This window comes from Staurois parvus, unplaced genomic scaffold, assembly GCF_062004578.1.
Source record: "Staurois parvus isolate SC_StPar_1 unplaced genomic scaffold, SC_StPar_1.0 ptg000734l, whole genome shotgun sequence".
Lineage (NCBI taxonomy): Eukaryota > Metazoa > Chordata > Amphibia > Anura > Ranidae > Staurois > Staurois parvus.
The window spans coordinates 1,413,939-1,439,253 of NW_028318530.1; the positions used below are offsets into that span (position 1 = coordinate 1,413,939).

The 25,315-nt window shown below is 43.9% G+C and overlaps 1 protein-coding gene across 7 annotated transcripts in view; it reads right to left on the bottom strand.

Moving 5' to 3' along the window:
• Positions 1 to 25,007, bottom strand: part of LIMCH1 (LIM and calponin homology domains 1) — a 370,228-nt gene extending 345,221 nt beyond the window's left edge. For 5 of the 7 annotated variants that reach the window (XM_089654009.1, XM_089654005.1, XM_089654006.1 and 2 more), the window contains exon 1: positions 24,765 to 25,007. In XM_089654009.1, coding sequence (XP_089510135.1) covers positions 24,765 to 24,851 — 87 coding nt within the window. In that variant the 5' untranslated portion in view covers positions 24,852 to 25,007. The remainder of the gene's footprint in view (positions 1 to 24,764) is intronic. The other 2 variants (XM_089654007.1, XM_089654008.1) reach the window with 2 other exon arrangements.
• Between the last annotated feature and the right edge of the window lie 308 nt (positions 25,008 to 25,315).

Below are 25,315 nucleotides of genomic sequence, written 5' to 3' on the forward strand. Positions count from 1 at the left end.
GGGGAGCCAAGCAGGAGTTACATCGTAGTGCTTCAGGTGAACACGACCATAAATACATTGCAGTTACCAGAAGAACAAGGCAAGTATTTAGTGGAAACATGCTTCCGTATAATATCAACACGGAGAAGAGATACTTCATCACGTCTCAAGTACAGACTATACATTGAAGCGTGTTTATTAAACATCTTTGATTACAACCACAAGCAGAACATGAGAAAAACTTCAAAAACTCCACAACTGCCACTTTTCTCTCCAGCCTTGTTCACAGCTGGAAGGATACATGATGCAATTGCAGCCGTTCATCCTGTCTGGTGGGTATGCCGGCCGGCACCACAACACCACCTCCCCGGGGACCAGGCCAGCCATTGTCTCACTTCCATTCACAGGAACTGCACAGAGTAAAAGGTGGCTCTAAAATTAGATTGTGAAAGCCCACCGCTAACATTCCCAGACGCACCCAGAGAAGTGAGGTCATGAAAAATATTCGTTTTCCATTAAATAACATTATTGCAAGGCTTAACTTCTTCCACTGTCAGTGAAAGGAAATATCAGTGTGAAGGGCAACATGAACAAAGGCTTCCATAGAATATTCATTATTATTCATATTTATTCATATAATGACAGTCCTGGGCTATAAGACTCGAACGATGAGATTCCTAGATCATAGGACACTAACAAATAGCAAGGGCTTCTCTGGATCATTGTAGCTATTAACGCTGAACTCCAAGATAGGAAAAAAAAAAAAAAAACCTTGCAGTGGCATCCCAGCACATTGGAAGGGTCAGATGCTTGTTAAATCTAGGGCAGCCATTCTAAACTTTTTTACCCCAGAGGAACCCTTGAATTAATTTTAATGTCTAGGAACCCTTGCTAAAACCATTTTTTGGTAGTCAATGGGACAAATGCCCTTTGCATTGGAGGCCAGTGGGAAGAATTCCCCCCTTACTGTAGTGGTTAGAATAACACCCTTACAGTCAGCTAAAAAAGATCATTGGGTTCATGCAGCCAGCTTCGCCAGGTGGCGTTGACCCCAAACTATGAAGGTACCATCAAATAAGAAGTCAGTAAGCCACAGCTTAACCACTTGCCCTTTGGAAGATTTACCCCCCTTCATGATCAGGCCATTTGTTGCTATGCGGCACTGTACTACTTTGACAATTGCACAGTCATGCAACATTGCAACCAAATGAAATTTATAGAATTTTTTTTCACACAAATAGAGCTTTCTTTTGGTGGTATTTGATCACCATCGTATTTTTTTCTATTTTTTATTATATAAAACAAACAAAAACAATATTTTACTTTTTGCTATAAAAAAAATCCATTGGATATTAATATCCAATCAAAAAAAATATATTCTGCTGCGTCTTTTAAAAAAAAACAAAAATCCAACAAGTGTATATTGTTTGCATGAACGTATATTATATATATATATATATATATATATATATATATATATATATATATATGGTTTTGTTTTTTTATTTAGATACTAGTAAAGGCAGCGATCAGCAACTTATAGCAGGACTGTGATAGTGCGGAGGGCAATCTGACACTGAGTGGAGACTGGCTAACTGACAAGGCCCTCACCGGTGACACTAATACAGTGATCAGTGCTAATATGCATGGACACTGTACTAATGGCACTGGGTAGGAAGAGGTTGACATCTGGGTGTACTGTGTGCTAATTTTACTAAGGGATCTTGTTGGGTGTTTTTACCTGTTTAGCAGGGAATTAAAAAAAAAAAAAACACAAGATCGCCTGTCACTATACATGCTCTTTGATGTAACAAAATCACAGCACAGCCAGGTTGGTGGGGTGTTCACGCCCTACCTGGAAGCAGTGATCATGTACTAGGTACATGATCCAGTGCACAAGAGCCACTCTGCCGCCATATATGTAAGTTATGTGGTTGGCAAGTGGTTATAGAACCCCTGGACACCTCTGGGGGAACTCTGGTTAAGAATAGTCTGGGGGGAGAAGAGGAAAAAGCATCATACTCGCCTTATTCCTCACTGCCCTAGCTGCTGCTGGTCTTCTCTCCAACATTCCGAGTTATGGGCAAGCTCTCAGTATCCTCATACAGTGCAGGACTATTGGTCCTGAACTTTGATTAATACAACTGCCAACAAGAGCACCAAAGAGAAAAAAGATTTTGGGGGTCCAGTTGCATAGATGGAGGTAGTCTGCTGAAGTGAGAGTGAGGACCCTATTCCTCTACCCCTAGATTTGATAAGCATTTAGCCCTTGCAGTGTAAGGGGGTTATCACGCTGCAAGGGCAATTTCTCCTGCCTGGAGTGGGGCTTTAAATGGAGTACATCCACTTTACTGTTTGAGATGGAAATCCAGAAAATACATTTAAAATAGGTTCTGCAGATTTGGATACAATGTGGAAGGGTTGGAGCCTTTGTCAGGTGTTGTCCTGCATGCCCCTGCTGGGGAGATTCACCCGCTGTATTAGTCAAGGTGACCGCTAACGTCTGCACAGAAAGTAAAAATCTCTAATTTTGGTTCTCCCCAGGCAAGGAGGCCAGGGGCAATCTTCTGATGGAACACAAAATCTAGTGACAGATAGGAGGCATCCGCCACACTTTGACAAAATTTCCTTCTCATTTCTAGTTGTGTCTCTAGAACAGGAAGCAAACGGAAACCTTTCCAACATGACAGACAGAGCAAAAACCCTGACAGGAGACTTTTGGTGAAATTTCACTTTAAATATAATTTAGTAATGATCTCTGGAAGAATTCTGGCAATACAAACTGCCATTAATGAGACCTTCCTCAAAACAGACAACCCTGTGCTGACCAATGAGGAAGTATAGGTTCAATATCCACTGTACTTAAATATATCTAGACTGAAACTGTATACCGCAGCTTACCAGTCCCTAGATGTAGTGGCTGCATTCATTTTATTTTCTACCTGGTGATCCTGCCAGTAACAAACTTCCTTTCCTAATCACCGTACTGTATTTATGGATAAAGAGAGTGGTCACCCTAAGACAGGAAGTGTTTTAGCACTACAGAACACCTTCCCCTTACCTCTTCTCCATAACTCAGGGGGAGGTGGTCTGCAGGTCAGAGAGAAAAATGGAAATGATGCCAAATTGAAAAGAGTGCAGTGCAAGCAGTTGACACACAGGGGCAGAATAACTAAAACTGGAGAGTGTAAAATCTGTTGCAGCTCTGCATAAAAACCAATCAGCTTCCAGGTTTTATTAACAACGCTTAATTGAAAAAGCTGACGTTAGAAGCCGATTGGCTACCATGCACAGCTGCACCAAATTCTGATTCAGTTTTAGTAAAGTTTAGTATAATGTGCAAGTGTTTTTATATATTCGTACTGCGTACTGCTGTTATATCTGCTGGCCCATATGGAACTAAAGGACACAGTAGTGATATAGGAGCTGGCAGGTGGATCTATAGAGCATAGTGGCATGCATCAGACATTTTTCACACACCAAAGTCCATTCCTGGACTCCTGCTTCCATCCAAACCTAATCACACAGCTGTTTTGCCTCATAGCAGAGATACTTTAAAGATGTTTATTCTGTTTATATTTTGCATGTCTTTGTTCCTTGTTTCCCTCCTCATTAACATCCTAATGGAATGTTTAAATAAAACATGTTTTCATTACATCCCCCATTTAAAACCCAGTGAGGTCACCCACTGGGTCTCTGTGCTTCTCATGCAATGCAGGAAGATCATGTCTTGTGAGAGGGCCAACAGGACACTGTACACAAGCTTTCACAAAACAGCACTCTGCCTCAGTACCCCACTCTGGGTCCGTTCACATCATCGGTGTTGGTCTGCACTGAGCAGCCTTGCCCAATTCAGTCCCAAAGCAATTTCCCTTTAGATCTCCACAACCCTTTACTGCAGTGGCGTGCACCGAAAGGAAAAAAAAAAAAAAAAAAGAAGAAGGGGGGAGTAGGACACAGCGCCAGGAAGAGGACCAGGCACCTTGTGTAGATTTCTAAAGGGATCCAGAAGTCTGTATGATGTAGGACAAATTTTTATTACAGGTGAGTAATATCACTAAAGTTGTAGAGATTTTTTTTTTCTAATTTAACTTCAGCTGTAAGTTATCAGACTTCACATCATAGCTGGTATTCCTGAATTCCTATAATAACTTTACACTGAGGCGGCTGTAAAAACAACAGCTGCACTCACAGATATCTTAGGGTATACATCATTTTTATATTCCATTTTAATTTTGCCATTTTCTCATTCAAATGCACATTAATTTTAATGTAAAATGATTCATAGCAGGGATAGAAGTTTTATTTTTTACTTGTCTATACATAAAATATACACTGCATTGTACCCTCTGATAAGGTGTGTGTAAAGACAGTTCTTACTATTGACACCTATGTAAAGTGTGGAGGTGCAGAGTTTTGCACTAGCAACCTAAATAACAACGCAAGGATTCATATTATGGGCTGACAGCAATCATACACTATAATGCCAAAAGTATTAGGACTCCTCTCCAAATCACTGGATTCAGGTGTTCCAATCACCTCCATGGCCACAGGTGTATAAAATCAAGCACCTAGGCATGCAGACTGCTTCTACAAACATTTGTGAAAGAATGGGTCGCTCTCAGGAGCTCAGTGAATTCAAGTGTGGTACCGTGATAAGTTGCCACCTGTGCAATAAGTCCATCCATGACATTTTCTTGTTACTAAATATTCCACAATCAACTGTTAGTGGCATTATAACAAAGTGGAAGCAACTGGGAACATCTCAGCCCCCAAATGGTAGGCCACGTAAAATGAGAAAATCGCCAACTGTCTGCAAAGTCAACAGCTAAAGACCTCCAAACGGTATGTGGCCTTCAGATTAGCACAACCACACTGTGTAGAGAGCTTCATGGAATGGGTTTCCACGGCCAAGCAGCTGCATCCAAGCCTTACATCACCAAGTACAATGCAAATAATCTGATTCAGTGGTGTAAAGCACGCCGCCACTGGACTCGAGCAGTGGAAAATTGTTCTCTGGAGTGACTAACAACGTTTCTTTGGCAATCTGATGGACGTGTCTGGGTTTGGCGGCTGCCAGGAGAACAGTACTTGCCTGACTGCATTGTGCCAAGTGTAAAGTTTAGTGGAGGGGGGGAACATGGTGTGAGGTTGTTTTTCAAGGGTTGGGCTTGGCCCCTTAGTTCCAGTGAAGGGAACTCTTAAGCATCAAACCAAGACATTTTGGACAATTTCATGCTCCCAACTTTGTGGGAAGAGTTTGGGATGGCCCCTTCCTGTTCCAGCATGACTGAGCACCAGTGCACACAGCTAGGTCCATAAAGACATGGATGAGCGAGTTTGGGATGGAAGAACTTGAATGGCCTCCACTAAGTCCTGACCTCAACCCAATAGAACACCTTTGGGATGAATTAGAGCAGAGACTGCGAGCCAGGCCTTCTCATCTGACATCAGTGCCTGACCTAACAAATGCGCTTCTGGAAGAATGGTCAAACATTCCCATAGACACACTTTGAAACCTTGTGGACAGCCTTCCCAGAACAGTTGAAGCTCTCAGAGCTGCAAAGGGTACTAAGACTGGGATGCCACTAAAGTTCATGCGCATGTAAAGGCAGGCATCCCAATACTTTTGGCAATATAGTGTATATAACTTGCTCTCCACTTTGACAACAAAGCAATCACAGTGGGAGGACTAAGGTTTACATGTATGCAAATTCTGATGACATCATACATGTGATGCTGGATTGGGCCCAGGACAGACAATGTGAGATTTGTAAGATCCCTATGTCCATGGAGGGTTGTAACCTATGTTTGTTTACCCTGGGCTTCCATTATGTAATGACCAATGGCAGAAGCTCGCAGGAAATGAGACCAGTAATCGACAGGGACCTAGATCACATAAAACATAAATATAGCATATTAGAGCCGGCCATAGATGGAATGAAATTCAGCAGGTTCAGCAGTGACCAGCCCAATTTTGATTCCCCTATGGGAAAACTGGTTGTACAGAAGTCAATATCTTGATTGACTTATGTACAGCCAGCCTGTTGGATTTTTCCCACTTGATCAGTGCCTTCAACTACAGCTGGCAACACTGATCGCTGTATTCTGATGGTGGGGAAGTCTCCCCATTGTCAGAATACAAAGGCTCCGTGGGAGGGATTCCCCTATCAACACTGTGTGTGGATGGGGGAAATAATATCGGATTTTTTTTGCATTCAACCTGCTGCTTGAACAAAAGAAAAAAAAAAATTTCATAATCTTTAGGCTGCCTTAAAGAGGCATTCATTTCATGATTCAAATTATGCCTACAGCTACAGGTGATATTCTTGAACAAATGACACTAAGTTCCCGTTCACAACACTGCAACTTGTCATGAGATTTGACAGTTCAAATTGCATTGCAAGTCGCACCCAACAATCAAAGTCAGAGTTTCCCTGATTTGAAAAGTGGTTCCTGCGCTACTTTTGCCAATTTCTGGTGCAACTTGCATGGCCATCAGTGCATGGAGTCACACAGATGTCTTACATGTCACACTGACATCCAACTTTAAAATTGTGTGATTTCACTTGAAGTCGTGCAATATCAAAGTCGTATCCAGTGCGAACCTAGGCTTAAAGTTAAACATGATGTATTCAATTTCTGAAGCTAAATTAACAAAATGCTGATTTGTCATAAAAAGTAAGTACACCCCACCAGTAATCACCAATTAAAATCCATTAAATTAGAATCCAGTGTTCCAGATCAAATGCCATTATTTGGAATCTCCTTAGGGAGTAAGCAGGTGGAACATGTCTTTAGACCTCAAACATCTAGGGTCTGGTATTCTCTTTGCTACTAACATGTGTGGTATGTGTGGTGTCACCATGTCAAGATCAAAAGATCTCCATAAGGCCTTTAAAAAGAAAGTTGTGGAGGCCTAAGAGTCTGGCAGGCGATTTAAAAGGATTGCAACATGATTTACGGGTCAATTATTCCACTATAAGCAAACAAAGAGGTATAGATTTCAAATAACTGCTAATTTGTACAATTTTGCTGGCTGGCCCAGCAAATACAACCTAAGATCTGACCGTCCAATGCTAAAATAAGTCTCCAAAACCTAAAATTTAAAGTGGTTGTAAAGGCTCAAGGTTTTTTACCTTCATGCATTGTATTCATGAAGGTAAAAAAAACCTTCACTGTACAGCAGTGCCTCCAGCCCCCTCAATACTTACCTGAGCTCCATGGCGATCCATCGATGTGCCCAACAGCCTTGGCTGTGCCAGGTCTCTACCTCCTCATTGGCTGAGACAGCAAGCGGGAGTCATTGGCAGCTGTCAATCACAGAATGGACACACAGAGCAGCGACTTGGGCACACGCCTGTTTAGGAAGCTCCATAGCAAGCTGCTTCCTATGGGGGCACTCGACAGAAAGGAAGAGCCAGGAGCCCCAGCAGGGGACCCAAGAAGAAGAGGATCCAGGCTGCTCCATGCTAAACCACTGCATGGAGTAGGTAAGTATAACATGTTTGTTATGTTCCAAAAAAAAAAAAAAGCGAAACTTTAGTATCGCTTTAATTGCAGGATTTGCAGGTAGCATCAAAGTGCACGTATCTATAATGAGAAAAAAATTACACCAATTCAACCTGCATGAGAGATGCGTTCAGAGGAAGCTTTTGCAGTCAAGAAAGAACATTATAGCAAGATTACAGTTTGCCATTGGACATTTAAGCAAAGACCAGGCCTTCTGGAAACACTGTCCTGAAGACTGATCAATCAAAGATGGAGTTGCTTGGTCACAATAATAGTAGACATATTTGCTGCAAACTAAGCCAAGAATTTCTGAAGGGCCTCATAACAATTGTGAAGCATGGTGGTGGACATGTTATGATTTGGGGTTGTTTTGCTGCTTCAGGGCCTGGTCAGTTCACAATCATCAACAATATACATTCTGCATCATATAAAAGTTTGCTTGATGAGAACATAAGGTCATCTGTTCAAAAGTTGAACTAGAGGAGAATGTTTATACACAATAATGGTACAAAGTTCATTTGCATATCCACCAAATAATGGCACAAAAAGAACAGAGGGTCATAGACTGACCTAGTCAAAGTCATGAACTTTTTCCCATTCAAATTTTGCAGTGAGATTTTGGGACAAGCAGTAAATGCAAGGAAACCAACAAACATCTGGCACCCGAAGGGATCAGCATGGCGGTCAAAAATGTTATGATGCCAGTGACCAGTGGGCAGTTAAACAGAATGCCTTCAAGAAGTCTTTTTTGCTAAAAGGGCAACACAAAATTTGGATGCCAAGAGTGCACTTTTTTCCCCACAGTACATCATTTGATCTATTGATATTTTTGTTGAATAAATTATTGAAAAAGACAGAATGTTCCTTTTGCCTTTATTCCAAGTATATAACTTTTATCTGTAGGCATTGTTTAGTTGGTTACACATACTTCACACTTATCTTGTTCAGACTCCCAGCTGCATGCACTTGCAACTTTACAATACACGTATGTAGCAACTACCAATCTTTCTGCTTATTATTTTATGGAAATTTATAGTTAGATCAGCCTTTGGCCCCTTTGACACAGATGGACCAATCGGGTACGCCTATGCATTTTTCAGGCACACTTGATTGGACCATTCCAATTTTCTCTATGGGGAGGCAGATGTAAATGAACATGTGTCCACTTACACTCGCCTGAATCTGATCCAATCTACTAAAAACAGAATGATGTGGAATCCGTTCCCCACCCATCTAGCAGATCGGATGACAGTAGGATGTAAACGGGCATGTGGTATGTTTACATCCAACTGCCCATAGAGGAAAGTGGACTGTGCTTATGGAGAGCGGACATGGACCTGTCATACGCCCTTTCAGCGAGGATCAGTGGACAGATCCCCCACTAAGCAGGCAGATCCACTTGGCAAAGTCTGCCTGTGTAAAAGGGGCCTTACTCAACCTTTTCAACACAGGGGAACACTTGAAATGGCCTTCTGTTTTGAGGGAACCCCTGCTAAGAACTACTGTATCTACAACTCAAGATACATTACTGCGATGGGTAGTCGGCAAACGCTCCTCCGGAAGAGGGCCTCATGCATATTGCTGCTCCTAAATTCACACTTTTGGAGTTTTCTGCCAAAGCCCCTGAACTCAACTCAATAAAAGCCTATCTGTCCATACACACATAGGGGGTTATTTACTAAATGTGACTGCAAACTGAAATTGTAGATGCCGCTCAGGCTGTAAGGATTCCAATCAATAAAGGCAACCACTGAGTGTTGGCTAAGAACTAAAACTGCATGGTGTAAAATCTGGTGCAGCTCCGCATAGAAACCAATCAGGTTCCAGGTTTTATTGTCAAAGCTTGATTGAACAAGCTGAAGTTAAAAGCGGATTGGCTACCATGCACAGCTGCACCAGATTCTGAGTGCACCAGTTTTAGTAAATCTCTCCCATAGGCTTTTAAGATGTTTAGGGGCAGCAGAGTTTAGAGGCAGCAAAACGTTCCTCTCTTGAACACAGAAGAATCACATTCGGGAGAGGAGTGCTTTGGCAATAAAACGCCAACTTCAGCTAAATACATGTTAATATTAGACGTGTTTAGTGCTTGGGCATTTTTTCATGTCAATGGCCAGAAAACAATCTATTCTGTAATGAAATGAATAAACACCCAAGTGCTTGACATGGGTAAATGCGTTTTTTTTGCTGCCAGGAGGAAGGCATCCAGGGCAGTTGATTTTGCATTCAGTGTGCTTGTTCACTTACAATTGTAAACATTGGAAATAATTACCCCCCTACAGATACCTAAAAAGATCATTGGTGTCAGTGGGAACTTATCTGAGAGGCAGAATTTCTCATGCTCAAGGAACCCCTAGCAACCTCTGATGGAACCCTAGGCTTCCATGGAATTCTGGTTAGATAGATACAAGCAGCTATAAATCGCTACTGTGTAATACTCACCAGCAGCTGCACTGGATATGATTAGCTACTGAAGCTGGCGATTCTGTCACTTGCTCCAAATGCTGACTATAAATCATTGGAATCACAATGTGAGACACCTTACATTGGCTACAATCCATTCTTTACTAGCAACAAAAAACTCAGAGAGAGCAATCCTGCGTCTGATACAAATGCACTTCTGCGACTCAAGCCTTAGAGTTCCACGTAGCCAACAGAGCTTACACAAAGCTTAGGACTGCATCTCTGCTCTTCATGTGACACTGAGCCAGGTACAAGTACAGTCACATGGGAAGAAGGGAAGCGGGTCACATGCTTTATAATACAGATCCGGGGAATTGTTTCACTTATGGCAGCTGAATAGAGCAGCAGAAGCATGAAGGAAAGATATGCTCTGCTGCAGACAGGACGATATAGAGAACCTGTTGATCTGTCCTCCATTGGCAAACCACAGGCTTACATTTAAAGGATAAGTTCACCTTTGGGAACATGTTACATGTTCCACCCGTTTTTAGGGTGGAACATGTAACATGTTCCCATAGCCGCAGCCGCTGCCCCCCTCCCACTCACAGAAAGTACGGGGAGAAGTCTCCCCGTAGTGTCAAATTTAAAAACAGCACGGCTGTGCTGGGCTCCGCCCACACACCAACATCATTCATTTATGGACTTCCGTGAACAAAAGAACTGTAAGTCCTGACAGCCTTAGCAGCTGAGGGCTTGTAGTTTTCAAAGAAAATTGTGATAGTTCACTGAAGCTTCTTGTCAGTAGGTCTGCTTGCTTGTACATCCTGTACGGCAAACAGATATTCTGACAGGTCTGCAGGAGACATGCATGGCATCAGCGATCTACTGATCATTGGTGCAATGCTTTCTAGGCTCCTATAGACAAAAATAATAAATGCACATTTTTTTTTACCTGCAACTATCACCGTACTGTCAGAGGGAGGGGGGGGGGGGGGCTGCGGCTATGGGAACATGTTAAATTTTCCACCCTAAAAACGGGTGGAAAATGTAACATGTTCCTAAAGGTGAACTTATCTTTTAAAGGCTATATTCACCTTTACCAGAAATAGCCAATGAAGTCATAGGACCTGGTAGGTATTAAAAACTGGCATGCTTTTAAGCCTCCTGAAAGCCTGGCTGAAAAAGTCCCAGTTAGCAATCCCTATGTCTTGCCTTGTCGCTAGTAGAGCATTGATTTTCACTCCTGTAATCCTGGCAGTCAGTGTACAATGGTTTTCGCATCTTAACAGGGTAGGGCATGGGGATTGTCAACAGGGAGTTTTTCAGCCAGGCCTTCAGGGGGGCCCAAATGGCCTACAGTTGTGACAATAAAATTGGCCATAGATGGACTGAAATTCATCCAGTTCTGCAGGGATTGGCCAAATTTTTATCCATCTATTGCTGTTCCCATTCGAGTTGATCTACTGATCAACCTCTTTCAAACCACCTTGTTGGAAATATTTCCTTTGATCACCACTGCAGCCAAATGGCTGTAGCACTGATCAGTGTATTCTGACAGTGGAGTCCTCCACTGTCAGCATATAATAACACAATGGGGAGGATTCCTCCATCCACTGCGCTTGTGTGGATGGGGGAATCCATTAAGTTTTTTTGATCAGTCTTCTAGTAGCCTAAAACTAATGAACATTTCACAAAGCTGCACAGTTTAAGATCTACTGAAGCCCCTTGAACGCATAGGCTATTTTCTGGAAAAGGTGACCCTGGCTTTTACAAATACATATTCTCTCAGGTTTCTATTTAGGGAACGATAAAAGCGATGTTCCAGTTGATCTGGAGCCTGCTCCTCTGCCTTTATCGGGTCTATGTAGTAAGGTTCCCCTTACCACAATCAGCAGCCGTGCTTCTGCATTTCATCTGGCTGAACCAATTGTTGGTGAAATCCAATACTTCCAAGCAACCCTTTAAAGACAAAAGGAGCTCTCATCAGCAAACATCAGAGTGGCCGAATGAAGAGACTTCCATCTGTCAAGAAACCAGAATTCTTCCAGGCAGTGGATGATGAGCTCTGTGCCATTAGGCGGCTATGTGATGAATGGTTACATATGCCAGCAAAGAAAAAAGTTCAGAATGTACAGAAAGTCCTATACAGGTGTAAGAGAGAGGAAAAAACACAGTGGTGCCACTCTAAGTGTAGATGTTGAATAAAATCAAGCAATTTAATACGTTAAAAAACTCACAAGTGTAGGATAAAAAAATGGCATGTCATAATGCAGAGTGTCCCGACGGTGCTGTGGCTAGATCCTGTGCGGTCCTCATCATCCCAGCCGCTCTGGTGGTGTCCAGGGCTCCAGGAATAGCAGAGAGGCATGGGGAGGCTTGCAGCTGACGATGTCACCTGGAACCGGAAGACTGAGTGCGGCACGTGTTCTTGGCATGCACGCTCCTTCGCAGGCCATACGTTTAACCCCACATGGAGTACTTTTTGGGAATGCAAGCCTTGCTGCCCTCAACGGACCAGGGAAATCCAAAGAAGCTGTGTGCAAAGAAACAAACAGAGGGCGCACAGGCCTAGTGTATTACCTTCTAAAAATGAGATTTATTTAATAAAAAGTAGTATATTCACAAAAGAATAAAATCAAAGGCACATCACAAAAAAAAAAAAAAGACAGCATGGTCCAATCCCCCTAGAAGGTGGCTGTTTGGGGACTGTAGGCCTGCAAATGGCTGACGCGTTTTGCGGCAGAACCTCTTCCTCAGGGCCCCGAGGGCTGTGCCTTTGATTTTATTCTTTTGTGAGTATACTACTTTTTATTCAATAAATCAAATTTTTATAAGGTAATGCACTAGGCCTGTGTGCCCTCTGTTTGTTTCTTTGCACACACATCCATTCTATACAGTTGTAACTGCTGGTTCACACTAGTGTGATTTCTGATGCGACTTGAGTTGCACAGAATCGCATGACATGGCAAATCACAAATTATATTCAATGGTGCCCATGCTCATCAATGCAAATCAGCATTGTGCGATTTTGGAAAATGTTCCTGTGCTACTTTGGTGCAATTTACAGTGCAACTTTGTCCCATAGATTATGCCAAAATGCAGCTAAGTCGCATCAAAGATGCACTACATGATTGCACTGAAAATTGTGGCAAAATTGCAGTGCAGTAGTGCGAACAGAGCCTCAACACACAGAAAAAAAAAAAAAAAAAAAAAAAAAAAAAAAAAACACATTGCATTATATACTACGTTGCTAAAAAAAAAAAAAAAAAAAAAAAAAAAAAAAAAAAAAAAAAAAAGGGGGAAGAAGGGGAGGTTCACTGTGCAGGTATGTCTGGCCAAAAGGTCCACTTTAGTCTAGGTTCACACCTGCGTTTTCCGCTGAGGTTTGTGGAAACGCACAGCAGTCCATTGAACATGATTTCCTATAGGACAGGTTCACAACTCCACGCTTTCAACCCGTGCATTTTTTGGAAAGAGTAAGGGACTTTTAAATGCAAAATGTTGCATTTTTGCTTCAATAGATTTCAATGGAGATGCTGCAGAAAAGCACGTAACGCATTTTTGATGCGTTTGATCTGCCCAGCAACAAGTTAAAAAAAAAAAAACGCAAGACGCACTACAGAAACAGAGCAAATGCAAACTGCATAGGTGTGAACCTAGCCTTAAACAGGTCTGACAGATCAGAGTCCATTTTTTTCCCATAGTCATAAGGAAATATTAAACGATAACAGAAACATTTGCTCATGGGGTAAGATATAAAGCACCTGCATAGCTGATGTGCTCCTCATGAAACCTATACCTGACTTTTGTAAGCCGATCCAGCCTGTTAATAATGTAGAGCGTTACAATAGAGAAAGCCGCGATGCAGAGCGCCGGAGGTCTGAGCGCTCACAACGTCGCACTCTATCCCAGTTCCTGTCCTTATGTCAACACACGAGAGAATCCTTTACATAACTGAGCAGAACCTCCAGTACGGATCCTGTTTTTACACAGCGTGGCTTGTGGAAGATGAAGTTTGATATGGTTAGTAGCAGCTAGAAGGGGAGAACAATGAGCCCATTCTGCCAGACACAAAAAAAACGAGATATGATACTTTTAAATTCCATCCTCAGAAAATCTCCGGGGAAAGAGGTCATCGCTCTGTTTATAAACGAACGCCTGACAAACAAAAACAACATTTTCCTCGCCGCTGCCAACATACGAAATTGAAAAGTAGCACCGATTAGGTCAAATCTAATATTCTTAATTCTAAAAAACAAAATTAACAGGAATATACGACAAAACTAGAATGTAGACAAAATTCTACGCTGGGATACATTCCCCATCAACTGACCTGGGAAACATTAAAACGCAAGGAAAGTCTGTAGGTGAGCTGGGAAAACCATTAGGCCTCAAGCACACAGGGTGCATGCCCAGTTCTCCTAAAACGCCTTTTCTCCTGGCGGCAGCATTTTGGCAGAAAAAAAAAAGAAACGCTTGATGTGTGTAAACAGGTCTAGATGCCTTTACCCCCGGTTCACATATATGCAGCCATGCAGGCCGTGTTTTCCATGGGCACAAGAGCCCATTCATTTGAATGGACTCCCGTGCCCCGTGACACACAGGGAAGAAGTCCCTGCACTTCTTTTGAAAACGCAGCCCGCATGGGAACCTCGGTTCCCAGTACGGTTGCGTTTTCCAGTGCGGGCGGTGTGCTATTAGAACTAATGGCACCCGCCCGCGGGTATGCATTTCTCTGTGCGGGTGGTGCAGCGGCACCACCCGCACAGATGTGAACCTAGGGTGAGGTGTGTCAAACGTTTGGGCGTTAATTCATTTTATTGGCCATAATAATAATTTTTTCTGGCCATTGAAATGAATGAAGTGCAAAAATTAAAAAAAAAAAAAAAAAAAAAATATTACTCAAACAAGGCTGCCGCTGTTACAAAGGGAACTGACCCTCATAGAATTGTACAATCATCATAGTAGCATAGCCTAAACATAAATAACAATCATATACAGTGTTCCATATGACAATTACTCGTAAAGTCCATATACTATGAATAATTATAAACGTGACTTGTGCAGTGATCTTCCTGTAAAAGTGCTGAGACAACACACTGTGCTCCCCACCGGTGGTACCCCTCACTCACCGACTAGTATGGACTCTAGATCAGAGTCAAATGCTCTTAGTGGGAAAAGCCCGGAATAGCTGGCATTTGTAGTCCTCGAGATGGGTGTATTCCTTTAATTACGAGGATGACCATATGCGATAGCCAAGAATTTAGGCACTCATAAGGAATGAAAAATATAGCCACATAGTGAAATACATAGTAGAATACTGTTTATTAAAAATTCCAGATAAAAGTATGTATTCCACTCACATAAGTAAAATATTGCCACGCATTGAGATAAACAAATCGGAAGAGGAAGCGGCGCACCACGGATCGGATATTACATCACCAGAGCTCTCATCCTCTGACGCATTTTACCTCTTCCACTGGGCGTCCTCAGAGGCTCGCCCACTGGGCGTCCTCAGAGGCTCGCCCAGTGGGAGGGACGAAACACGTCAGAGGACGAGAGTCACAGTGACGTAATATCCGCTGGTGCGCCACTTCCATTTCCGGTTTGTTTATCTCTATGCGTGGCAATATTTTACTTATGTGAGTGGAATACATACTTTTATCTGGAATATTTAATTTTAAAGACCATATATATATTTATTTTTCCTATTTGGGAGGGGGGGGTTATATATGCTTAATCCGCCACTATGTACCCCCTGCCCCCCAGCATTTACTCACGGCATCATTGTATTGCAGGATCAGTGTACAACTTTCTTTTTCTATTTTAACAAGTCTTTTACCATACATATCCACAGGAGAAGCCAGAGCGTGTGACATCAGCACATACTGGAACGTGGCGGCCATCTTATTGGTTTGAAACATATTCATCTTTATGGTGACATGCTGTTTTATCAGTTACTTTGATGTACGTTTTATACTACGCTTTGAGGCAATAAATCTTTTTTATTTACTACACTATGAGGATCTTTTTGTTTTTTGAATGGGATTGTCCTCTAGGAGGATAATTCTTTTCTGCAGGTTCATCTTTTAGTTGCTTTTGGAATTATTCGGCAGGTGTTTATCCATCTACCATTGGGGGCCAGTTCGATCATTTTGGAGCCATAAAGTGTCCAGGTCCATGGCATACTTTTGGAATTTGCATTGCGCATTTTGACCTGTCCATAACTGGGGGTCAATTTGGTCTTGTAGGAGGCAGAATTTTTTGGGTGTTGGTGATGGTGGATTTTCTTCATCTTCCAGACCAGATTTGAAGCATTCATGACAGCATTGGTGTCCCAGTGAAAAGGGGCTTATTTTATATTATAAATTTCTACTACATGCAAATAAATTTCATTTATTTTCCATAAACTTTTTGGTTATATGAAGCGTCGCACCTTTATGTTTTAATAGCCATGTGCTGGCAGTTTCTGACATTTCAGGTTTAGTTGCGCTTTCACCCAGCCTGTAAGGTTCCATTAACACGTATGTAGTTGTGATGGCGCATGCACGTATTTTAAGGTTTTTTTGTATGTCCCGTTTAGGCTATCTCATGCATTGCAATGGGCTATCCTACATGCGAAAACAGAAGTGCATGGCCATTTTTATAAATCACGCTGCACATTGGTACCATGTGTTTTAAAATTCAATTTTGGGCCAGCATTAGCAAGGTGCGTTGAGTGACAATAAGAATTATGTTACCATTTAAACATCATTAGGTTTTCTGTTCCCTAAAAAGAGTGCGCATGTTATAAAGTTTAAACCCAAAAATAATGAAGCCAACTGTTCCTGGCCTCCTGCACTACATTCCCGCCTGTGGTTAGCCAGGAAACCAAAAATACTACTGCAACCTTCTCACTGACACCATGCTGACCAGGCCATGTGCCTGACTATTTACAGGCACAGACCATGGTCATACTGCTCTCAAATATAGCAAAATGAAACTGCACTGTGGCACCTGTGACTCCTCTGACAGCTATTCCAAGTGTTCAGATTTAGATGACTTCAAGCACTGTTAATGGGTATACAAGGACAGCGATACCAGAGAGAACATACAGGGACTCTGCACACATCATGAATCCAATGTAGATTCTAAGTTCAGAACCCCTTCTATGTACATGTACACAGCACATCCCAGCATGTAGACAGACCACAGACATCTATGGATTTATGCAGTTTTCCTTTTTATCTAGCGGTGTGGAAGATCCTTCTATTGTGCATCTTGTTACGTGGTTTGATCGAGTGCCAAACAATGGGCTGACTAATGCAAGCTACACCTGGGGGATTAGTTTTCAATGAAAATTCAACGTAATCCCATTCTCTGAATGATCCGAAGTGACTGAACAATAACTAGCTATTCTGCAACTGTTCTATGTGTTTTGTACAATTTTAGAAGGAATGTCATCAGCCTTGGAAAAGGAGAAAACAGCTTTAGTGTGTAATTGCCATGTATCCTAATCAGTCATTTTTATTTATAAAATACAAATCAATCATCAGCACAGAATGCTTTTCTAAGAAGTCTGAAAAAACATAACTGTCAACTTCTATTTCTATCAGTTGTCAGACATCGTTCTTGTGAGAAGAACGTTTTGATTGTTGAATAGATCGTTCTTGGAAGTAGAATATTGTATTTGGATTATAGATGATCAAACCAAGCTGCCAAAATAGCCCATTAATGGGCCACAGACAAGAAGCTGGCCAAGGTTCTATATTCCTATGTAGTCATAAACAAAATGGAGTACGGAGTTGCCTACAAATGGGGTGATGTGTCCTAAGCCCTGATTCACATATATGCGGCTGTGCAGGGCGTGTTTTGAGTGGGCACAAGAGTCCATTCATTTGAATGGACTCCCGTGCTCCGGGACACGCAGGGAAGAAATCCCTGCACTTCTTTGGAAACCACAGCCTGCACGGGAACCTATGTTCTCAGTGCGCTTGTGATTTCCAGTTTTTGGCGGTGTGCCATTAGAATTAATGGCACCCGCCCACGGGTCAGCATTCTTCTGTGAGGGTGGTGCGGCTGCACGGATTTTTGTGCGGATTCGCAGAGGCACCACCCGCACATATGTTAACAGCCTTAAAGTGGAACTGAAATAAAAAAGTGAATATTTGCTATGTTATAGGGTGGGGTTCCTCAACCAGGGTTCCTCCAGAGGTTGCTAGGGGTTCCTTGAGCAATGAGCAATTTCTGCCTCTCAGATAAGTTTCCACTGACACCATTGATCTTTCTAGCTATCCATAAGGGGGGTAATTCTTCCCAATGTCCATAAGTGTAAAGCTGGCCATAGACGGTTCTAATCTAGGCCGGTTCAGCAGGGACTGGTCAAGATTGAAACCATCTATGGACAGGCTGAATGTACCCAAGTTGATCGATCGACCTGAGTACAACCAGCCGGTCGGATTTTACATGTGATTATTGCTAGCAGCTATTAGGAGCTGCTAGCAATAATCACTGTTTTCCCATCAAGAATGGCTCCCCCCCGCTGGGAGAACACAATGACTCCATGGGAGGGATTCCCCCATCAACATGGTCTGTGTTGATGGGGGAAACTAGCAATTTCGCTTCATCTATGTTCCGGCATTCATTCCACTGACCATTACACCAAAGTATCATGAATATAGATCTTGTAATATTTTTGCAGGAGTTGATTGTGATCTGAAAATTATTTCAAGGGTTCCTCTATGTTAAAAAGGCTGTAACATTTTGTCTAGAATTCCTCCTGAAAAATAGCAGTACACTTCCTGGTATGCGAGGGTGCCTAGGCACTCCTGGTGATTCAGTCTCACAACTGTGTATCTGCAGTGTGAGACCTCAGGCACTGCTGTCTGACTGCTAGTCCCAGGAATTTGGATAGATCACTGCTGTGCTCCTCACTACTTACTTTCCTCTGCTGAAGAGTGACACAAGGAGGTAAAGCCTGCCTCTACCAAGATGGTCAACTTCACACTGTGACACAGAACAAGATATGGTACATTAGCAAGGCCCCTTTCACACGGGGCAAACTCTGCCAAGATCAGCAGGGGATCTGTCCAGTGATCGGAGCAGAACAGGCAGAGGATACAGTTTATGCAGAGCAGACACAGACAGAGCCCACTCTGCTCTACTAGCGGCCAGGAGTCTGCTGTCACCAGACTGCCCTCTGATCCAGTCAACCTAGACGGAGGTGGATAGATCCCCTTCCATTTTTTTTTTTTTAGCTGGCCAGATCGGACTGGAGGTAGGTGGGTGTAAAAGGACACAAGTCCATTTACACCTGTCAGTCCATAAGGATGAATAGACCATTCGATCAGGTCTGCTTGAATAACTGACAGGCAGACCCGATCAGGCCCGCCAGGTGAATAGGACCTCATGGGGAAGAGATCATCTGCCTTTTTTTTTTCTTTTTCGGGGGGGGGGGGGGGGGGGGGGGGTACAGATTCCAGAGTTCATTTTCTATTTAAAGTGGAACTAAACACTGCAATACTCCCCTCCAACAGATATCTGCAAGGTACTTGATCAGTGCTGACATCTCCTCACATGCTTTTGGTTTACAGATCTTCGGCCGCTTTGAAACTCAGTGCTGTGGTCCTTTCTCACAGGTGGCTGGGATCGGTTAAAACAGGCAGCTGAGCCATAGTTTTGACACCCCCTCCACAACTGCCCACCTAAATTCTAACATTACAGATGGACAGGGCTGTATACATGCCATGATTGCAACAATTTTAACTTAGCCTGCAGAGTTTGACAGTCAAACGTGCTCACTGCGGTCAACGGGAGCGTACTGCAACTATGGACCAAACACCTGCCTTACGACTGTGGTTCGATATTTTAATACAAGATACAAAAACTGGGATTAAAGAAAAAAAAAAAAAAGGAGCAGACATTCAGGAGGCAGCAGTATTGCCTCGTGAAAATCTGCCTGCTGGTGCTATACCTCCCTCTGAAAAGCGATCCAACAAAGATAGCTTTATAATAAATAAACGCTGCCACCCATGTGAAAAAGCCCTATAAGTATTACCACAGAAATTTGACCACAATTTTAAACCACCCATACATGGATGAAAATGCAGACAGTTTAGTAGGGACTGGACAAATTTCAATTCATATACGGGCTAGCTGGTTGTACAGAAGTTAATAAATCGACTTGTATCAACAACCCTGTCAGGTTTTTCCAAACGATCAGTGCGGCTGGCTATAGTCAGCAACACTGATCATTGTATTATGATGGTGGGGAAGGCTCCTTGCCAGTAGAACACTGCTTATTCCAAACAAAGGAGAGGGGGAAAGGAGAGGTTTGGGAGCTCACAGAGGACATTACAAGGAGGCAGAAAAACACAGTGAGAAACTATTTAAAGTGGAGTTCCAGTCAGTTTTGTGTTCATTAAAAGTCAGCAGCTACAGTTTTTGTAGCTGCTGACTTTTAACAAACACACACCTGTCCCAGGGTCCAGCGATGTGCTCACCCGCGCCGTCCCTTCTCTGCCTCTTCTCTCCTTGGCGCTAACATCACAACAGTGGGCACAAGGTTGCGACAGCTTGCGGCTTCACAGTTGGATGCCCACTGCGCATTCTGATTGGTCCGACAGTCTTCTGGGCCCTGTGAAAGTTCCCAGGAGACTGCAGGAGGAAGGAGGGGGCCGAACTTCTGGCTCACTTCGCCGTGGTGAACTGAGCTGGAAGTGGGAACCTGTCAAAACCAGGTATCCACTCCCCCTTCACCCCCAAAAGGTAGGTGAGGTGGAGTGGAGTGAAAGGGGGGGGGGGGGGGGAGTAGAGGAGCATCCACTTTTGGGTGGCACTCCGCTTTAATGAAAAATACAATACAGGGCCATTAAAGTGTTACTATACCCAGGACCCTGCATTCACTATATCTGGTCTCCCACAGTACACAGAAATGCAATTATTTTAGTAAAACTGCTAAATACCTGATTAAAGCTTGTAGAGGAGTTTTCATTCTCCCCTGATTGTCCTATGAGGCTGCATAACCACTGACCCTCTGTCTGGACAGAGCTGGCCCTGTGCTGATCAGCTGCACCCGTCCAAGAAAAAAAACCCATAAAACCAAATAAAAACACCTCACTATACAGCAATACACACCAAACTGTGCATGTGCAGCTTGCCCGCAAGGCTCTACTGTTAGCAGATGGATTGGGGACTGTAGAAGAAGGGGAGGATCAGAGAAGACAGGATCAAACAGCCGTTTTTAAACAATGCGGAGGATTAACCCCTTAGGTTCCACAGTGAGTATAACAAGCATGCTTTACTGCATATACAGACTGATTTTACTGTTGTGGGTTTAGTATTACTTCTAGAAGTGGATGTGTATGGATTTTATCCGCAGAATACGGATATGGTTTAATGACACTTTACAAAAGAAAACAAATGAATGAAGTCTATTCAGACATGGATATACATACAAGTCAAGCAATGCGCATACATTAGGAATACTCACTCCTCACTGTATGGCACATTCAGGCCTATGAATCTAAGCATTCTACTGCATCCACTTTAACAGAAGAAAATACAAGTCATTGATGTATTCAGCCTGCCTGCAGACAATAGGGACAATTCAGTCCTATGAAGGGCCTGGTGCTGGAGCGGCCTCACACTGGCTGTGCAATGGAAACTTCTGCAGGCTTTTCAGAGTCCCAGTTCACAACAGCCGTTGCAATCAATCACACAATAATGCTTGTGTTGCTCGGCCCAGAAAGGAGTTCAATGTCCCAGACTCATTTTAACCCAAGGGCTGTCTCTCCAGCACGATAGGAGCGAGCCAGCGGCACACAAGTGGAAGGAGGCAGAACGCACGGTTTGCGTGGAAATGGATAAGAAATGACCATCTATTTCCAGCCAGGAAGCCTCTATGCGCCCCTCTTTCTCATGCTTCCCCCATTCTAAACAGAGGGATGAATAGGGCTCTGTGTTCAGGAGCTGACAGCTCGGAGGCCAGCCGCAGCAGGTATGCACTGCACAAGGGAAAGCAGACACGGCCAACATTTCCCCAACTGTCAGCAATGGAATATTTGCATCCTAAAGGATACTATAGCTGGGTGGCCACCTCGTCCCTTTAAACCCGAACACACATTAATTCCACAGGTTCTGAAGCTCATTTAATGCATATAAGGCACTAGGTGAGTTTAATTACCACCGTAATCAGCCACAGGACTTGTGTCATTAATATGTGTTCAGGTTTAAAGGGACGAGGTGGCCCCCCTCGCTATATTGCTGGCTCCAATGCTACAGGCATGTCACCTCTCTAACCACACTGGGGATAAAAATGGTCTATTAGCAGCACGCTGGGCAACTTAGCACATGGCAAGCTTATATTCAGCTATAAAAATCAATGAGCACATAACAGGATGGGCTTGTATGGAAAAGTCATTATGTGCACTCAGCAGCATTAATCCTGCAACAATGTATCGGTCTGATCTCCAGCGTCAGCTGGAATAATAACAGGCTTCCTGCCCATCACTTACATGTGAATGCTGAGCCACTGCAGAGAGCATGTATTGCTGCATGTGCTACTGCAACCAGGGAGCTGTCAGAGCATCTCATAGACAAAACATAATCATAGCATAGAATCCCACACCGATCCCAGACACAATCCGTCTGTGTATACAGGAGAATGGTGGAGGGAAATCAACTGACAGAAAAATCAGCAGGGTTTATAGTACAGTGCAGCACTGCAGACTGACACAACAGAAGAATATGCAACTGGCAGTACAACACTGGAAACTGACACAACAGAAGTATCATCAGCATGGAGAGTAGAACAGGGGTCGTCAACATACTAGACATGAGGAGGGGGCTGCAGCCCCTGAGATCCCCAGGGGGGTGAACACAAAATATTCAGTATATAGTACTACAGGGGAATGGCAGAGATTGGCGACATAGTGCAGGTGATGGTCAGAGACCGGTACCGTGCCGCTGAAGGTGGTCAGAGACCGCTGACATAGTGCGGGAGATGGTCAGAGACCGCTGACATAGTGCGGGAGATGGTCAGAGACCGCTGACATAGTGCGGGAGATGGTCAGAGACCGCTGACATAGTGCGGGAGATGGTCAGAGACCGCTGACATACTGCGGGAGATGGTCAGAGACCGGTACCGTGCCGCTGAAGGTGGTCAGAGACCGCTGACATAGTGCGGGAGATGGTCAGAGACCGCTGACATAGTGCGGGAGATGGTCAGAGACCGCTGACATAGTGCGGGAGATGGTCAGAGACCGCTGACATAGTGCGGGAGATGGTCAGAGACCGGTACCGTGCCGCTGAAGGTGGTCAGAGACCGCTGACATAGTGCGGGAGATGGTCAGAGACCGCTGACATAGTGAGGAAAGACAAAACAGAGGGCGCACAGGCCTAGTGCATTACCATAAAAAATGTTTAATAATAAATAAAGTAGGTGTTGTACTCACAAACGACAATACAGTCAAGGCACATCATAAAGAACATCTGGGTCAACACCGCGCTGAGTAACAGTCCGTAATAGGGAGTTTAGACATCCAAAAGGCTGACGCGTTTCGAGGACTTGCCTCTTCCTTAGAGCCCTGAGCGCTGACATAGTGCGGGAGATGGTCAGAGACCACTGACATAGTGCGGGAGATGGTCAGAGACTGGTACCGTGCCGCTGAAGGTGGTCAGAGACCAGTACCGTGCCGCGGCAGATGGTCAGGGACCGCTGACAGAGTGCGGCAGATGGTCAGGGACCGCTGACAGAGTGCGGCAGATGGTCAGGGACTGGTGACGTGCTACGGTTGTAGTTGAAAGCAACAGGAAACTGTTAGAAACTGGGAACGTTACAAGAAACAGATAGAAATCACTGCCATTATAGTTACTTTACAAAGCAATGATCCCACTACTGTCTGGTGGCCACACCATAAGTACTGAAGGGCCTTGGGCCACAGGTGGGGGCCAGGACTATATAGTATCACAACAGAAGAACTATCAGCATGGGTAATACTGGCAGTGCAACACTACAAACTGACACATCAGAGGAATCATCAGCATGAATAGTGGTGGAAGTAACGGTATAAACTGACACAAGAGAATAATCATCACTATGGATAGTAGTGGCAGTATATAGACTGACACAACAGAAATATTAATCATCATGAATACTAGTGACCATGTAACACTATGAAACAGATACAGCAGAATCATCATCACTATGGATAATGGTGGTAATGTAACATTATAGACTGGCATATCAGTAGGATATGGATAGAAGTGGCAGTATATAGACTGACACACGACAGCTATCATTACTATAGATATAAGTGGCACTATATAGACTGACACACATCATATGGATAGAAGTGTCAGTGTGTAGACTGACACACATCATATGGATAGAAGTGGCAGTGTGTAGACTGACACACATCATATGGATAGAAGTGGCAGTGTGTAGACTGACACACATCATATGGATAGAAGTGGCAGTGTGTAGACTGACACACATCATATGGATAGAAGTGGCAGTGTGTAGACTGACACACATCATATGGATAGAAGTGGCAGTGTGTAGACTGACACACATCATATGGATAGAAGTGGCAGTGTGTAGACTGACACACATCATATGGATAGAAGTGTCAGTGTGTAGACTGACACACATCATATGGATAGAAGTGTCAGTGTGTAGACTGACACACATCATATGGATAGAAGTGGCAGTATGTAGACTGACACACATCATATGGATAGAAGTGTCATTGTAACACTATCAACTCCTAGAGCTGAATCCTCATCCGTGCAGACAGAAGTGTCACCTACAGACCGGCACACGACACTCATCGGCAGTATGGACAGCAGTGGCAGTATACAGACTGATGGCAGAGGCTCCCCCCTCCATGTACCTCGATCCACTTCTGAGCCTCAGTACAGGCAGCCTCCGGGTGGGAATCCGGGGTGATCTCCTCCAGATCCAGTGCAGGGCTGGCCATGTTCGGTGTCCTCAGGCTGAAATCCCACAAATCCTGCCCGTTCCCCGGTGATGGAGAGAAGAGAATCCCCGCTCCGTGCAACGTGATCCGAGCCACACACCAGCTAAAAATAATCCGCCGATTGCAGCTCTACCTTCAGTCCATGCAAATCCCGAGGCCGCCTCCTCCCCCTCCTCCTCCCGGCTCTAATCACATGGCAGAGAGACACCACTGTTACTGCCCGACACTCATCCCACCACCCTCTCCCCACAGATCCCTACACATCACACCACCCTCTCCCCACAGATCCCTACACATCCCACCACCCTCTCCCCACAGATCCCTACACATCACACCACCCTCTCCCCACAGATCCCTACACATCCCACAGATCCTTACACATCCCACCACCCTCTCCCCACTGATCCCTACACATCCCACCACCCTCTCCCCACAGATCCCGACACACCCCACCACCCTCTCCC